The sequence below is a fragment of the Musa acuminata genome, chromosome BXJ3-4 (genome assembly GCF_036884655.1).
Source record: "Musa acuminata AAA Group cultivar baxijiao chromosome BXJ3-4, Cavendish_Baxijiao_AAA, whole genome shotgun sequence".
NCBI lineage: Eukaryota > Viridiplantae > Streptophyta > Magnoliopsida > Zingiberales > Musaceae > Musa > Musa acuminata.
In genome coordinates this window covers 39,648,889-39,666,305 of record NC_088352.1, presented here as the reverse complement: position 1 = coordinate 39,666,305, position 17,417 = coordinate 39,648,889, and the positions used below count along the sequence as shown (strand labels likewise).

General features: G+C 37.7%; 2 protein-coding genes across 5 annotated transcripts; one reads left to right on the top strand and one right to left on the bottom strand.

Moving 5' to 3' along the window:
- Positions 1–462: 462 nt before the first annotated feature.
- On the top strand, positions 463–7,560 carry LOC135584521 (vacuolar protein sorting-associated protein 32 homolog 2-like). Of its 4 annotated transcripts, none has more exons than XM_065145375.1 (7): positions 463–560; positions 943–1,041; positions 3,872–3,971; positions 6,337–6,422; positions 6,521–6,612; positions 6,923–7,037; positions 7,122–7,560. In XM_065145375.1, exons 2-7 carry the CDS (start codon positions 970–972, stop codon positions 7,311–7,313), a joined length of 657 nt encoding a protein of 218 aa, XP_065001447.1. In that variant the 5' UTR covers positions 463–560; positions 943–969; the 3' UTR covers positions 7,314–7,560. The 4 variants fall into 4 exon arrangements, with proteins under 4 accessions (XP_065001447.1, XP_065001449.1, XP_065001446.1 ...); XM_065145377.1 differs by having other exon boundaries at positions 481–504; XM_065145374.1 differs by having other exon boundaries at positions 481–722.
- Positions 7,561–11,785: 4,225 nt separating this feature from the next.
- On the bottom strand, positions 11,786–16,997 carry LOC135635709 (uncharacterized). Its single transcript, XM_065146986.1, has 7 exons — positions 16,864–16,997; positions 16,533–16,729; positions 14,708–14,933; positions 14,287–14,379; positions 13,653–13,740; positions 13,066–13,408; positions 11,786–12,110 (listed from the first exon to the last, which is right to left on the bottom strand). Exons 1-6 carry the CDS (start codon positions 16,938–16,940, stop codon positions 13,124–13,126), a joined length of 966 nt encoding a protein of 321 aa, XP_065003058.1. The 5' UTR covers positions 16,941–16,997; the 3' UTR covers positions 11,786–12,110; positions 13,066–13,123.
- Between the last annotated feature and the right edge of the window lie 420 nt (positions 16,998–17,417).

Genomic DNA, 17,417 nt, shown 5'->3' with positions numbered 1-17,417 from the left:
GCAACTGCACGACCTTAGCATCTGTTCTACTCTTTGAGTTCTAAGGAGATAAAAGGATCGTATAGAGATCGAAATACTACAACGCCAATTCAAGAAGAGAAAGAACGAAAGCTCGATGACGTCTGCCGATCGGAGACGAAAGATCACCGAACACTGTTGCGTGGCGTCCGACTCTGTTTCGAACGAAGGGGAAACAGAGGCGTCTCATAAAAGCTCTCTCGAGAACAGGGTACACTACGATCTCTTTGTTTACCCAAATAACCCTTGGGTTGGCAACTTCACAGCGAGACTCCCGCGTAATTTAATGAGGTTTAGGAGGGCATTATAGGTATTATCGTTCCCGATCAAAAGCTGGATCCATCTCTCAGACCACCGAGATCAGATCTGGACCGTCCAACCTGTAAGGGACAAAGTCGTAACACAACGAAACGAGGCACAACTACCGTAAATGGTGCGACCCGCTTCGGTGACGGATGACGTCCGATCCTTGGGGTCTTCTCTGGGGTGAGTCAGCCCGATCGAAACACGCAGCGGCCGGACTTTGTCGGCCTACCTCTCGTGTATTCATCTTTACCCTCCTTCGCTGGATTCTCGTCGAAGGAATCCTGTGCTTCCTACTACCGTTACCCTCGAATTCTCGGATCATCTGTTGATCCCATCCACGATCGCCCTCGTAGGGTCCTTGTATCCCCTAAGGACGATCGATCGGTCTCCTCTTCTTGGTCCGTGTTGGGTTCGATCTCGAAGATTTGATCATCTGTCGCAGACATCTCTTTCTCCATGCTTCTTTTTCTTGTTTTTTTTTTTGTTTTTACCTCGTTTCGACAATGGATTATCCCGTACGCGATCGTTGGGAGCGATCAAAGAGAGATTTTTCAGTTTTCCATCTAGGGTTTTGGTTTTGAATTGGGGATCCGGGGCTAAAACTTTGTCTTGTTGCAGAGGTTTGTCCCTTAGAAGCCGGTCAAGATGTTCAGTAGGCTGTTTGGAAAGCCCAAGGAGCAAGCCAATGCCGTGGCCACTCTCGATAAATTAAATGAGGTACCGATGGATTTCGCCCCCCTTTTCTTTGGTTTAATTTATCTAATTATTTGTTATTGGGTGCAAAGTGCACAGTTAACTAGTGGAATTTCTTGTATTACGAAATTGCTTTTGTGTTTGTTTGGATACTATATGATCAGGGTATATGATTGATTGTCTTTCTAGATGGTGGCCTATTATGGTCCTCGCAGTAACGACACTGAAAACCTATGTAAACATGAAAGAAAGATTGTCTTTTTTACTTTGTCTAATGTGATGGTTATTTTGTGTTAGAATCTTAATGACAATCAATCTCTGATGTGTTTGGCCAGTTGTTAACAGAAACCTTCCTCTCGTTTTGTTATTTTCTGTTTGTTTTCTTATTGTCCTTAGGAAGTCCCATTGCTGCTGAACCCGCCGATAGTAGTCGTTTCATTTTTTGTGCTTCTGATAGTATATTTTATGTACTTTACTAGGAATGATGTTTGAAAGTAATTCCGTGTGGTGCTACCTTCCTCAAGATTTAGGTAAAGTCTGTGCAAGTTCATCATTATATAGGATGATGGCAGGAGAAATTTTTACTTATGACAAATATGATTTGTGGTAAGGTGTCTTGCAATAAGGTCTTTTTTTTTTCAGCTCACTTTGTGGTGCAGCTTAGTCTTTTTGGTTTCTTTTTCTGAAGCTAGATATGATTATAATTCATAATTACAAATGTAATTCTATCTTTTACATAATTAAGTTGCATTAGCTGTTGGGAGAACTAAGGCCAAGTGCTTTCCATAAGTCCAATGATTTTCTCAGATATGCTCCAAAATGTTGAAATGTTGAAGCTATGACATAATTAATGTGAGATAACTGACTTTGTTGATCTAAAATCTAACTGATCTATGTGAACTAAGTGAGATTAAAGACATTATAGCCAAGTAAGGGGCCAACAAAAGATCAAAGTAGAAAAAAATCAAGTTCTTGAATTAGAATAACATTCTTGTAGAAGTTGAAATTGAAAGGAGAAGCAAAAATTATGACAGTGGTTGCATGGTTGACCATGTATTGGACATTTATGTATACTCACATTTATGCATCCTCGACTGCATTGTAAGCTCCTTTCTTTCTTTGGAGGCAAGTCTTATCTAAGGCTTCTGCACTTCAACTTAAGTAAGCCTTTCTGTGATATTCATAGTTCATCAACCGTGCTTGTCTACAGATACAGGTTGCTCTTTGTATTCTTTGATTTATCATGGTGGAAAGATAGACTTTATACCTATCAAGTATAGAGATCTAGAAAAGAGTTTTTACAACCTGGATAAAGAACTAATTCATTGCATTCCTTGCCTTATGATGAGAGGATGTGTGTTGGGACATCTGCTGATGACGGATTTAAAAGTTGTCACTTGATTCTCCAGGACATAGAACCTTGAAGCCTGCCACAAGGGTCTCATGTTACTTGTCATGATCTAAGTGATAAAGGAAAGAAGTTCAGGTTCATCATAGGAGAAGGTGAAGAGAGTTCTAACAGGGGAATAAAAAGGGGAGGCGACAGTTATGGGCATGTGAAGTACTATAAAAAAAGTCAAGAAAGATAGACTCTTATAAAAAGAACTTGGAGTATGGACGCAGAAGATATATTGCCATGATCAGTTTGCTATTTCTGCCATAGTTATCAAATCATATAGACTATGATGTTTGTGTCTTGAGGTCCAATACAGTGCTTATCAAACTCAAAAGGAGTGAAGCCAAGACTCGGACATGTGTTCTTTTGGATTTCTTATTTGATTTGTTTCAATCTAAGCTTGTGCAATACTTTGTAGATTTGATTATTTGGGGTGGCTTCATGTACCTTTTCCTGCCATTGAGCTTTACTAAGGGTAATACCACTAGTCAAATTGATAGCCATCAATATTCTTTTATTGTTTCTAATAAAGCCATACTAGGGCTTCCTCTACCTTTCTTTGCACCACTAGTTTCTTATCTTAACAATGCATTTATAAGTCTACTTTTGAACATGCCCAGATTTTCTTGAACATATTTTCTTATAATGGGTGCTATCCTAGTTGTTCACAAATGGAAACATTTTTTGTTGTATAGTTTTCAAGTAACCTTACACATCCATTTAAATCTTGAACAACGTTATTTTAGCAATACTAACTCTTATGTGACCCTGAACTAATTAGGAGGTTAGAAGCCTTTTTCTTTTCCAGAAATTATGCTGGATTATTTTGATTACTATTCTGTTGGAATGCTATGCGTGAATAATGCACAATAATAATAAATGATGCTTCATCTGTTTGGTGCATCTGACTGATCTTAGAAAAATGATTTACACTATAAATTTTCCTTTAATGATTTTGTTATTAACACTGCAAATTGTGATATATGTGGGAATGGGATGTGAGCAATTCATTTTTTTTGTAAAATTGTTATAAAGAAAGCTGCCTTTGGGCTAAATATTGATAACTTTAAGATGGTTCATAGGTTTCTTTTTATTTAGGACTTGAAGAACAAAACTTCTGATGCTTTATTTTGTATTTAATTTCACAATGAAGTTTTTGAACTTCTATATAAATCTTTAAAAAATCATCTTTCTTCATCCAAGAAGCAGTATCTAAGTAAATAAAATAGATGTTGAGTCATGTATGGTGTCCTCTATTATGGTTTCACATGGTAGGTATGGACATTTGAAGTGACTCGTTATGTATATGCACCTAAGCATCTCCCTTAAAATGACTGTGATCCTCACGCCTCAGAGATATGATCTCTTCGATATACTGTAAAGTCATTGTTATCATAATTAGCATAGTTGCAATACTGCATTAATTATTTCTCTAATTTGCTGGTCTTTATGCTGCAGACACTTGAGATGCTCGAGAAAAAGGAGAAAGTTCTCTTGAAGAAGGCTGCTGCTGAAGTTGAAAAGGCTAAGGAGTTCACAAGAGCAAAGAATAAGAGAGGTACAGATTTATGATCTACTTGTGTATGTTTATAATGCTCACAAACACTAGTTCTACCAACATGATCTGTTAGCATGGTCTTTTTTGACATGCTTTTCCATGAAGGTAGGGCTACATTGTTTATGTAGCTAAAGAACCAAAATGTTGATACAAAATAATTTTGCCATTGTGACTAACATTGACAAGTGTTTTCTGTGTTGAGGTTCATGTACTGATTTGTTTACGGTGGCTGGATGATCTGCTCACATTTGTGTCTTAGTACTGAAATTTCATAGATTGCTTTGGGTGACCTTTTATCCTCATAAGTAGCTAGTCTTCTCCTTTCTATATCTCCTTGCATTCTACAATTTGAAGTTTCTTGTGAATACAGATGTGCATATAAATTAACTAGCATTCTATAATTATTGGTATTGAGAGAATGGAGTGTAGAAAAAAGTTTCGACTGGTTCAAGAATTATATTGGTTTTGGTGGATTTTTTTTGTTTTTTTGTTTTCTAAATTCTTTGTTTTCCATTCTCGCTAAAGAAAACAACTGGATTCTTTTACTTGTCAAATATGTTCCCTCTTTCTTTTGCTCATTTTATCATGGAGTAAGTACTTGTAGGTTTCAATTATTTAACATCTTTGCTTGAAGGGTATCCTTTATCACATTTGGCAGTCTGGACTATTCAGTATTGTGTATCTAGATATTGTCCCTGAGGGTACACCTGTCCCTTGCTAGCTTGATATTTCTGTTTAGTACAATAACCTATATACTGTTACTAAAGGCTTTACTGATCATGATCAGTCTCTTGTACGTGCTTGTTTCACTTTCGCAAAGTCAATTTTATTTCTTCTTCAAATTAACTTATCCATCCAATCTAGCACTTTGACCTCTGAGCTAATTTTGTTTTCGTTTTTCTTCCTGTTGTTTCCTGTGTGAAATTAGACATTTTCTTCCATCATTTTGTCCCTTATATTTTGTGATACATCTCGATATCTGCTTCGATTGAATACCAGACATCTGCCTTCCAACTTTGCCTTTGATTTTTATCCAAAGTTTTCTTGTCGACACTGTTAACTGCTTTGACTAACAGTTAGTCCTTTGTGGGTATGCTGTTGTTTATTATATCACCATCTTTGCCTAGGTATTGTTGTCCTTCGGGAAATGCAAAACTGAATATATGTATAAAGGAGATAATCAGAGCAATTCAGTGCATGAAACAAAGACGTCATGTTTATATTAACATTCTAAATATGAAACTATTTATCTTATTTAAGTGACCCAGGAAGAATAATCTCTTGTGTAACTTAAATGATGAACCTCTTCCCAGATAAACTTTTAGTTTAAATGTTTAATGGTAAAAACCTTTGCCATACAAGAAACAGCTCATAATAGTAGGCAGCAGGATTAGATTGACCTGATACTGCTCCTAGATGTTTTTCCAGTATATTATATATAATAATACAACATGTCATATGACTCCTACTAGGCTGCAGGGGTAGATCCAGTGGTTTTATGAGAGCAAAAACTGTTGAGTTGGCTGATTCAGGAGTTGGGCAATGGTCTGTTTATATCTGAGATGGATGATTCCTAGAACATTTTTATAATGTTGGATGCTTATCCTGGTCCCACTTGTTCAACAAAATGAATCAAGTGCTCCACCTACTCCATGCAATCATCCTTGGGAGCTGAAAATTTGTGTCATGGTTTTATAGCATTGTCAGTTCTAGATGCCATAGAGGTGACTAATGGCTCATCAAAGGATATTTTGGAACAAAGCAAAATTGGGGATGGCTATCACTATACTGTGTTACCATATGAGTGTATTGGTTCTATATTTATCTGTACTATGCTAATTTAATATTCACTATTCTCACTCCTCTCTTTAGTACATGCATGTCTGCCCATTCCAATTATTGACTTGTTCCTTGCATCTTTCTCAAATCCTGGTAATTTTTATATCATTATGCTCCTTCCTTTCTTTAGTGTATGAATGTTTGCCTGTTCCAATATCATGTAAGTTGATCCATAGGTAAATATGAAACTTACTTTTTTAGACATGGACAGGCCTGACATACTTTTATCATCATCAACCATTTAAGTTTCATGGAGGTTTTTGAAGGTTATTAACATGTTCCTTGCGTCTTTCTAAAATCCTGATTTCGGTAGTTCATTTTTTTCAGAAACTTGTTTAGTAATAATGTCATGTTTTTGATGACATGATCTCAGTGACCTTTTAGAAACTTGCTTTATTATACCAGCATTTGAAAATCAACATGCACATCAGTGCAACTATTATAGCCAGCTTTCTTGCGGTAAATGCCATTTTATGTTTATTTATCACATTTACACTAATGGGATTTTTTTATCTATCTCTATTAGCTGCTATACAATGCTTGAAGAGGAAGAGGCTTTATGAACAACAAGTTGAGCAACTTGGAAACTTCCAGTTGAGGATTCATGATCAGGTATTAACTCAAATTAAGTATGATAGTGGTTTTCAAGGCTATGCTTGCATATTTCCTTTATATCATTCTGACTAATATTTTATTGGGATGAACTCCAGATGATAATGTTGGAAGGTGCAAAAGCTACAACAGAAACTGTTGATGCTTTGAGAACTGGAGCAGCAGCAATGAAAGCTATGCAAAAAGCAACGTAAGTAGATGAACTCCTATTTGCTTATTTGTTTGCTTTAATATCCATTACTTCAGAATCATTTGTAGTGTTTGCCCTTAGACCTGTGAAAACAACTCATTGTTTGTCACCTACACTGAAACTTTCTTCCAGGCTATGGTCTTGATGAAGTCATTATTTCGTTACATGATGCAGATTTTGACTGACACTAGAATTGTTTGTGATGCTCTGGTCATCCTGTTCCTTACTGTAGTGTGCTGTTATTGTTGACCTCTTGTATAACAATAAAGAAGGGGTGAAAAACTGATTGATGTTGTTCTGTTTTCTATAGTAATATTGATGATGTTGACAAGACCATGGACGAGATCAATGAACAGACAGAGAACATGAAGCAAATTCAGGAAGCATTAGCCACTCCTATTGGAGCAGCAGCTGACTTTGATGAAGTATACCTTCTTCCCGTGATCAGTGTTCTTACACTTATCTACTTTTCTTAATTTTGATGTATGAACCAAAAACTGTGATGGCAGGATGAGTTGGAAGCAGAACTGGAAGAGTTGGAGGGAGCCGAGTTGGAGGAACAGCTTCTTCAGCCTGCTACAACTGCTCCTGCTGCGCCAGTTCATGTTCCTGCTGGTAGAGTACCTGCTCGGCCTGTTCCCCAGAAAAATACTGCCGAGGAAGACGAACTTGCAGCATTGCAAGCTGAGATGGCAATGTAGTGAGGCACTGTGATCTTCACATCTGCCATGTGTCTCGGAAGATTAAGACAGCAGCTAATGACGATCCAACCTTTCTCTTGAGACTGTTCTACCCAATCTCTCTGTTGAAAAGCACCTGTAAAATTCATGATCGAAGTGTGATTGCTACCTGTAAAATTTCTGTTATAATTTGGATGTGCCATGACAGGGGATCTTCTCTGTTGATGCTTTATGCGCCCGTGATATAAGAGCTGATTGCCATTTCCAATGTTTTATGCTTCTGAGGTGTATTTGATATAGTTGCTTTGTTTTAGATCTGGTCAAATTTTCTGTTAATTTTAATTTGAGATTGTTTTAGGTCTCAATTGGGAAGTTCTTGTCTGATTTGTGTTCGCGATGTTTCCCCTTTCTTTCATGAGTTTGTAACCTGTGGCACATAAAAAAACGCTTTGAACACTTCATTTCACCCTTTTTCTCTTTCCGAATGCTTCTAATTAGTTTTTCTTTTCTCCGGTCATAATCTATAAAGACTACTATTATTTTTTTTTATTGTGAATATATATATATATATATATTACACGTAATAATTAGCCCTTGAAAGTCGATAATATTAGATAAAATTAAGATAATATTAGATAAAATTAAGAAAGCTTTATATTTATGTTTGTGTTAATCTATGTTGATCGTTGTTGAGGAAAAAAGTCGTCCGAGCTATCGTTAAGGTGTACGAAACTTGAGGTTTTTTCGACTTATATATCTCGAACATATTTTGTCTTATGTCTCTTAATGACGGATTTCTCATTAAATTGAGTTTTTTTTATTTACGCATCTCAAGTATATTTTGTCTTGTGTCTTTCGTCGTGACAAGTTTCTTTTCATGCATTGGTTACTTTTGTGCCTTCTGAGGTGCCCTTTTGTCTTTGACTAATAACATCACCATTACATCACAGCTCTTTTTGATCGTGTACTGGATGTCGGCTACGCCATTAATCAATTGTCTCTCATGATCGACAATCTTCGCGAGGAGGTAGAGGAGATGCCTAACGATTATTGTTGAGGCAAAGGCTCGAGGAGTCGACTTGGCAAGACAACTATAATAGGCCAAGCGATACCTTGCTAAGAGCTAGGTTTGATTAGGGTATACAACTCTGAGCTCATCGAGCAAGTTACAAGATTTTGGGAGGAGACGTTCCTTGTCTTGTCTTGTGAGATGTTGGTTTTTACTAAGTCATCGAGTCTACCTAGCTAACTTAGTCCTTGCGTCTTTTTCCTACTGCATCATCGAGCTTATCCACTCGATCAGTCTCTACCTCGGTAGGTCAAGGTCTCATTTTGGATGTAGAGGCTCGATCGAGTTAGTATAGTCTTTTCATGTAATGAAACTTTCTTTCCTCAACTTGCAACACTAATACCCTGAAAATATTTTTACCTTTTTTTTTTAACTTGCACCAAAGATATGGTGGACCAAGACTTGATGATTGGGGCATAGTCACCTTGACATAACCTTGAGAGATGCCTCAAAGGGTAGAACCTCTTTTAAGTTTGCAATATGTAATGTCCTTAAAGGCACCACCCCTTATGTTGTCTCAAGGCAATAGGTTCCATTTCAAACAATCTTGATGACGCGATATGGCCATTTTGAATTTGGCACTAGCTTATCCCGGGATCTAGTTGGATCGTTGACTTTAGCTTTCTAAATTACTAGGTCATGTCTAGGAGTGCTTCAACCCATGGCTCTACCAACTCAGGATGTGGGATGAACTTGGTGAGGTCTCAAGGGTCCATAAGTGGCGTCTCGGGTTGAGCCTTCTTCAGTAGGAAGACTACCATCAGGTAGGCACTAGAGTAATTCCCTTGGGTTACTTCTCAGCTCTCTAATGTCGGTTCTCGTTAGAAACTTCATCACCATGTGGTAGGTCGACACGATCGCCCTAGGTTTATTCAGTGTGGGTCATCCTATGATTGCGTCGTATGCCGAGGGGATATCCATTATAAATCTAACTAGTATCATTTTAGAGGAAGGCTTATCTTTGAATGTAACATGCAGGTTCACGATCCCGAGAGAGGAGATAGAGCCGCTAGTGAACCCCGTCAACAAAGAAGTCAAAGAGGTAAGGTCATTAGTCCGGAGGCCAGGTTTTTAGAAAGTATCAAAGTAGAGGATATCGGTAGAGCTACCTATGTCAATCATGACCCTCTTCACCTGAGCGTTGATCATCCTTACAGAAACTATCAAAGCATTGTCGTAGTTTAAGTCGAGGTACTATGTCTTTTCCTCCTTGAAGGTTATCTCAAGGTCATCCTCTATCCTTGGGCGCTTTTCAATGGTAACTCGGGCATAAGTTTTATGACCCAAGGAGCTATTTTCTCCTAAGGCGGGTCCACCAATGATGAAATCAATTTGTCTCTCCACCGGCCCTTAGGTTGGGGTGAGGGTTCCCGGTGCTTTCGAATGAACCGCTCGAGGTGTCTCTGATGTATGAGTTCTTTAATTTGCTCTTTCAAGTTGCGATAATCCTTTGTGTCATGGTCATAATCCTGATAGAACTGACAGTATTTGCACTCGTCTCTTTTTGTCAATAGTCTTTATTAGGTGAGGTCTTTTAAGAGCCTCTTCTCTTTTATATGCAAAAAAAATTCAGTTTTAGACATATTCAAGGGGGTCAACTTGAACCTTAGACGAGGTAACTTGGGCTGTTTGTTCCTCCTTCACCGTGGTGATCTCGGGGTCGGGGTGGATTGTGGTCGCTCCTACTTCGGCCTCTTGAATGACTCCTAACGCTTACCGAGACCATAGCCTTGACGGTAATATACTGATTAGTCCTCTGAAGTATCATTGGTATCGTCACCGAAGGCCTTTCGACCATGACCAAAAGAGATGAGAGGGTTTGAGCCCCATCATGAAAGTTTATATTATAAGCGACAGATGGATATCTACCACACCTCAGATTTCATTGGTGAACCGATTGACAAAGTGCATTTCCTCCTCCCCTTGCTTGAGTCTAAGAAGCGTTGCCGCGGGCGGACATTCCGGAGGAAGTGAAGTTCGAACTCCCTCACGAGCTAGGAAAAAGAACCGATGAAAAGCGACTTCGGGCGGGTGTGTCATTCTTGTGTTGAGCCTGGTCCGGAAGGTGTGGCACATCAAAGCATCCAAAGTGCCACACAATTATATTTGGGCATGAAAAGTTATAATGTGCTATATTGGGTTGGCATTATCATTGAATGCATTCAACGACAGGAGGCAAAAGTTTATTGGAATCAATTCTTCCTAGATTTTCTAGGTTAATAATGACCGACCCAAGGTGGGGTCGACCAACGCTTCCCCTTTGGATTGTTGGAACTCTCATCATATCTCCTCCAAACATTGGTCCATCTACCTAACATGATCCATAGGGAATCCTCTGTTGAAACCACTGACTGGGTCTCGAATTCAGGTAGGGTAGAGTAGTGGTGTAGTTCATTAAATTCTACAGTTGATAAGTGAAGTGCCCCCTCGGCCGGTAATTTGACGGGTCTTGGGTGTTCTTGGGATATCGACACCACATTAGGTGGGGGAACCTCGATAGGTGTTGGTACCAATGCTAGTGCTTGTGCCGATGCCGGTAACGATTGAGCTAGTGACCATGGATAAGTTGGTGGCATCACTTATTAGACTATTTGGGGCAAAAGTGAAACGATAACTTATGTCATGTTTGTTAGCATCTACAATTGCTAGGTGAGATTCAAAAACACATCAACAAGGATGAATGTGGCTTAGAGTCATCCGTAGGGGTGAGAGGCCCGAGTCACTAAATGAACGCCAGTATCACATCGATGTTTACGCCGAGGTGGATGTGTCCGTGTACTGAAAGGGTGGCTATTGCCCAATTGAGTGAAAGTATTATAAGTCAAGGGCAAAGCCTCTTCGCTCGAGTGTTGATTGAGAGGGTCAAATGAGCATTTCTACGACATTGGGCCTTCCTAGCATGAGAGAAGAAGTTGTTGACGTCCTTGTCAATCCAACGTAACCCAAACCTGCATGCACAAAGTTATCAAAGGTACCTTCAAGGTGAAAACATCGAGCTCCTGATATACTACTTACACGAAGACCACGATTCAAAGAGATTTCCTGACTCGATCCCTTCGACGTCTAAGTTAGTAAACCGAGATGTATAAGTATGAATGCTAATAGTCAAAAAAGATAAACCTTATTTTTATTGTGTTGTGTTAAAGATCAACTTTTATATCTAATTATAAAATGATAAAATATTTAATAAAATACTTTACGAAGAGACAACCTCTAACTACCTCCAACAATCTCTCTTTGATCTCTTATCCACGAGGACAACAAGTATACGACGACCACCTTTGTCCACGTGAACAGACAAGTGGAGGATGACCTCCGTCTTCTTCTTTCACCTAAAATACCACATGCAAATCGCATATCGAATGATAATTAACTGATAATATTCTCTCTATCAACTATCATTTGTCTATTAAAATAGAGACAATGAAAGTATAATTGGCATTTATACCTTATAAAACTCCATGAAAATTGTTAGGAAGCAAAAAACAAAAAGTTTCAGCATCTTAAGTTGTGAAAGATATGATTGCTTTTGTGTGCAAAAATCACTGTTAGTCTTGTGTGCAACTAGCCTCACATATAGAGAATAAAGCTTGATTGCTTTTGCTGACTCCAAAAGACAATGAGATGAACGCACATCCCCTAGTGCAGGATTTGGAACATCAACCAATTGGTCATGCCATTATCAACATGCATCAAGAGTAGGCAAAAATGTTCTCCACAAGTGATTCAGCAGAAGCCACTCTCCAAACCTACCAAAAGCAGAGAAATCAACATCAGCTATCTGCTCAGTTCATGGAGATCTCACAAAAAGTATATTATGCATAGTGAAGAACATCAGCTATCTACTTTCCAAGAAGAGGAAGAAGAAGAAAAATTCAAGCACATATTTTTCCACATTTTCAAGCTGGTGCAATTGGACCATCCTTTCAGAATGTCACCACAAAGCTATTACATGTAAGGTCTTAGCTTTCCCAAGAACATAGCATTTCATTACAGAATGTCACCACAAAGCTAGTCATGTAAGGTGTATAGAGAGCATTCGGAAAGATCATGTAAACAGAATTTGATTCTTTGGAAAAAGAAATATTAAGAGAGAAAGATCATGTAAACAGAATATGATTCTTCGGGAATGGAAATATTAAGAGTTACCCAGGAAGAAGACGAAAAAAAAGAATTCGTATGAGGTACTCTACTGATCTACAACCTTAAGACTTCACAAGGCTTGGATGGAGTTTCCTTCAGTAGTGGTACAATGCAGGCAAAAGTCCATTTAATTAATGCATTCCAGACCAAAACCAAGATCCCTCTACTAATTCAGCTTAAATATTGACGTGGTCAGCATCCAGGGCACTAGCTCCATCACTTTTGCTGTGGCGATTTTGAAGGGTGGTGCCAAGTTAGATGAACACTTTTATGGAAATGTGTTACCTCTTCACATTTTATGGAACTGTGAAACACAAGCATTTCATAGTATAATGTAGATTACCTAAAGGAATTTCTATTGGATCCCATTTCTAATTTGTGAACTCATCATTTTCAAGAAAAACATGTGAAATGTAAGGATTACTGCCAACATTTTCCACTTTGTTTATATGTTATAATTTTCCCCCATCACATACTTGAGTTCTGCTGTACAATTGTGGATGCTTAAGGCTGTAACATTATATGTAATCCTTGGCTGTGAACATTGTGATGGTAATGTACCTGGGCAATAATTACAGCAGGATTTGGAGAAATTATCAGCAGGTTGCCAAGGACACTCTCATGGTGGATAATCTGATTCGAGCCTTCTTAATATGTTGTTAGTGATTACCCAACTGAATCCACGGTACTGCAGCCACCTTACAATTCTCGACTTCCGAATCTGAAGAGATGAGTCCTGGCTGCGAAACCACTGCTTAGAGGCCTGAAGATAGAGATGTTCCATTGAATGTTTGGAAATGCCATGTTGTATGTTCTGATCGTTGCCACCAGTGTCATCCTCCTCAAATACCTCTTTTGTTGCTTTATCTGCTACCATTTCACTCACCCCTTTGTGCCTAAGTGCCTGTTTGAAGACCATAAACCTGTTAGTGCATATGCCGACGATGTCCTTCTGGTAGCCAAAAGAAGGACCGGACATTTCACTGTGACACCAAATCAGCTATCGATGAATTTTATGCCAAACCTTCAAACAGATATGTGTCCAATTGTGCACTCAAAACATCAGCCATTAAGTTCCATTAAATTACAATGTCCAGGAGTTGAGACTAAAGAATGCATAAGAGAGGAGTTGGGTTCATAAGTCTCACCTTTTTTATACGCTTTGGACCCCAAGTCGAGGACAACCAACGGGAGTGAGAGAATGACTCCGCATATAGACCATCATTTATCAAACCCCTATAAGAATTAAAATCATTGAAACAGATGAATGCTTGAGAAAATTGTCATTTTGTGTGCATAAAAATATGTTGAAAATTAACATGTATCTATGTAAATTTTTCCTTATGATGCATGAAAGTAAAATGTCCAATCAAATCTTATATGTAGCATTATCAACAGAAACTACTCACTTAGCACTCTTATGTGGCTTCCTAGCTATGAAGATGAAGTGAAAAAAGTTAATCATTAAGTTGTTAGTGAGGCATAACATATCTCAGTCCACCAAATGTATGCATAACCTTGTAGCTTTCAACTGTTGAAATCAGAAATAGTTTTCCACCAAACCAGAAAACTAGTTCAATCTATAATATTACACAAGTACCCCTATTTTCACAAAAAATTAATACAAGCTAGTTGAAATTGACCATCATAAGTACTATTATTTTAATAAGCACATGAACAAATTGCAGTTTATCTCCATGGGACTGTTAAACCACTTCCTGATTGTTAATAAATAAGAACAGACTCAAAATAAATGTACTCAGAAGAAGATTAGAAACTTGCCTGTCTTTTAAACTGGCTATCAGCGAGTCAACTATATCAAGAGGGTATTTTTTGCCTCGTAATTTTTTTCGCAGCTCAAGTGTTGTAAATGCTCTGTGCAGAGACTGCATAGTTAATATCTTGTCATAATTATTACTCAAATCATCCATAACTAACATACAACAAGTGGTAATGGTAAGAGAAAAAGCAGATTGAAATAAGTTATTCATAGATTGAAGATGCCAATGCTTATAAGATAAGAAAAATAAGATATTAAAAATTTAACATACAACATAACAGAATAAGAAAAGAGGAACACATTAATAAGTCAATGAAAGAGCCTCTCAAGTTCAACAACATGGTTATATGGCAATGTGCAATAATAATCTTATGACACACCAAATCATAATAAAAATAACTTTATAGGTGCATAAGTCCAAACCTGGCCGAAAGTAATTCAATTGCCATTTGCTCAGCATCCTGCTTAATTCTACTTTTCATTACTTCCCCAGTTTCAGCGATCTTTGTTATATCAGAATCTTGTTCCTCACCAGGGCATTGTCCAAACTCTTCCTCTGCAGCATCCTCCATGATATCTAGAGAACAACTACTGGCATCTTTGAACTCTAGGAGTTCTTCAGTTCTATCAAAGATACCACTTGAGCTTGCTGCAAAGAGGTGGATGATAGTAAGCAATAAATGAAAGCATCATCAGTGTAGATAAAGTACAGTTGGGTACAAAAGGTTCTGAAACCTATCATTGGCTTAACTTCTGGTTGTTTGTTGCATTGCCTTCTCATAATAACCCGCCTAGTTCACTCAGACCCTCAGGATTACAAATAGGAATCTTAATTTACTATCAGAAAATGAAATGCATGTACACAATTCTTCAAGAACATCAGCACAATCATACAATATTTTTCAGTTTTTTTAAGAAATAGAACTAAGAAGCACTGACATGTGCTTTCGGTGGATGTGTCTGTGTTCGACACATGTCATCGTATCAGTTGTCTTTTTTTTTTTTTTTCATTTCTAGTTGTGGGACACGGCATTGCCCCCGCTTCGCTCCTGCACGCTTTGTCACATGGCCCTCACATGAGGGTCATCTGCTTCGGATTCTAAATGGAGACAAATCATTGGCATCGCAAGAAAAGAAATCTGGAGATCGTTGCAAGGAAACATATATCAATTATATCTGGAGATTGTTAAATATTATTTGATGTACTCAACCTTTATTTTGGATACTTACATTAGATGATTTTAATTGTGATATTTATTTGTTCACAATGAGGAGTTTATAAAATTTACGTACAAATACTATAAAACTCATGTTAATATAATATATATATATATATATATATATAAATACACATGTCCTCACCATGTCTATGTCCTATTTTTTTTTAAAATGACATGTCATGTCTGTGCCTGTGCTTCTTAGAACTAAAAAAAATGAACAGTGTACAGAATATGATCATTCACTCATATTATGTTCATGTCTAAAGGGGACTGTACTATTTGACAATCGTAACTCTGTTTCAAGTAAAAAACCAGGAAATTACTAGAATCTTCAGAAACTAAAATGGTCAATCTCAATTTTTAATCACAACCCTAAATAATTAGTCGGGTGACGGAGAGGAAGATCTCTATGTCTGCTTTGCTTAAAGTATAAGAAACAAATATCTGATAAAAGAAGCAGCTCAGATCATAATGAGAAGCTCTTGCCTCCTTTAGAAACAGAACTGACATGGTGTCCCATGGAACAAGAAAATCATCTAGTGTTCTTTTTCCTGTGGATACCAGCAACATTAACACGTCTCTTGTTTTGGCTAAGGAATGTTAGGAACCATTTGCATTTGTATTTTTTAGTATGTAACGAAAAATAATGCAACCAACGAGGCATGGTGTGTATGTGCCTTAAGCATTTGGCACCTTTTCTTTAGCTGCTTCTTATAATGTCACATGTAAAGCATATCCAAGAGGCACTTCTTCACTGAAAGGAACTAGAGGAAAGCATAATGTCACGAAACAAGCTCTTCAATGCAAATATCTAACCGATTTCGCTGTTTCTTCTGATGTCTCACAAAACACCAAAAAAAAAAAAAAAAAAAAAGAAATCCGGCCAAGCTATCATCAACAATAAAACCACAATTAAGATCAAGGTCTAAAACAAAAGCACATGATTCTACATCAAACCACATTTAACCTAGTCCTCAAGCGAATAATCAGATAAAAATGAAATTAAAAGACAGGTTCGAGGAACTCACTGCCTTCTGCATCAGGGAGACTGTTGCGTGAAAAATTCCGGTGAAATTTGATATTTTTGGAAGAGACTGTTTCGGTCGGGTAGGTTTCTTTCTCCTTGGCAGTCTTCAGATGCGAAAAATTTGATGCTTTCCTGATCTTGGCGTATTCCCCCGGAATGCATCTAACACGACCGAACGAATCACGTCTGTTCTTCACCCTAAAGATCAAAAAAGGAGAACGCAAAATTACTCCAACCAGGTAAAAATCCACATAATCAACCTCGGTCATCTTTCCCTCCTTCAAGCGATCGAGGAGATGGTGGAAAGAGAGAAGTTGGGACAGACGAATTACCCCGAAGAAATAACGAGGCATCGAAACTGGCCATGGAGGGAGATGTGAAACCTTCGGTTTGCCAACAAAGTTGCCATCTTTTCTTGCCTCAAGAGCTCCCCCTTCTGATTAGGGCAAGTGGAGGAAACCGAGTACGGGACTGGCAGCGGATCGATAACGTACTTTAAGTTATATATCGTTGGCAGACGACTGTTCTCAATATCGTCCGATACGTCGGCTGTTAAGGTCTCAGTAAATGTATGTTTGCCATATAAACTTTATTAAATCTTAATATCTTTGACATGAAAAATCATATTTCAGATCCGAAATGATCTAAAGAGGGCATTGATAATTCCTCAACAAGAATCTCTAGCAATTAGCACGAAATTATTGAAGTGTTAAATTGATTCCTTCTAAGCTCTTAATTGTTATAATAGTATATATATATATATATATATATATATATATATATATATATACTATTATGTTATTTAATAATAATTTATGATGCTATATGGATGTAATAAATATATTTTAAAATGCCAATCATATCGACAGATGTAATAGATGTTATG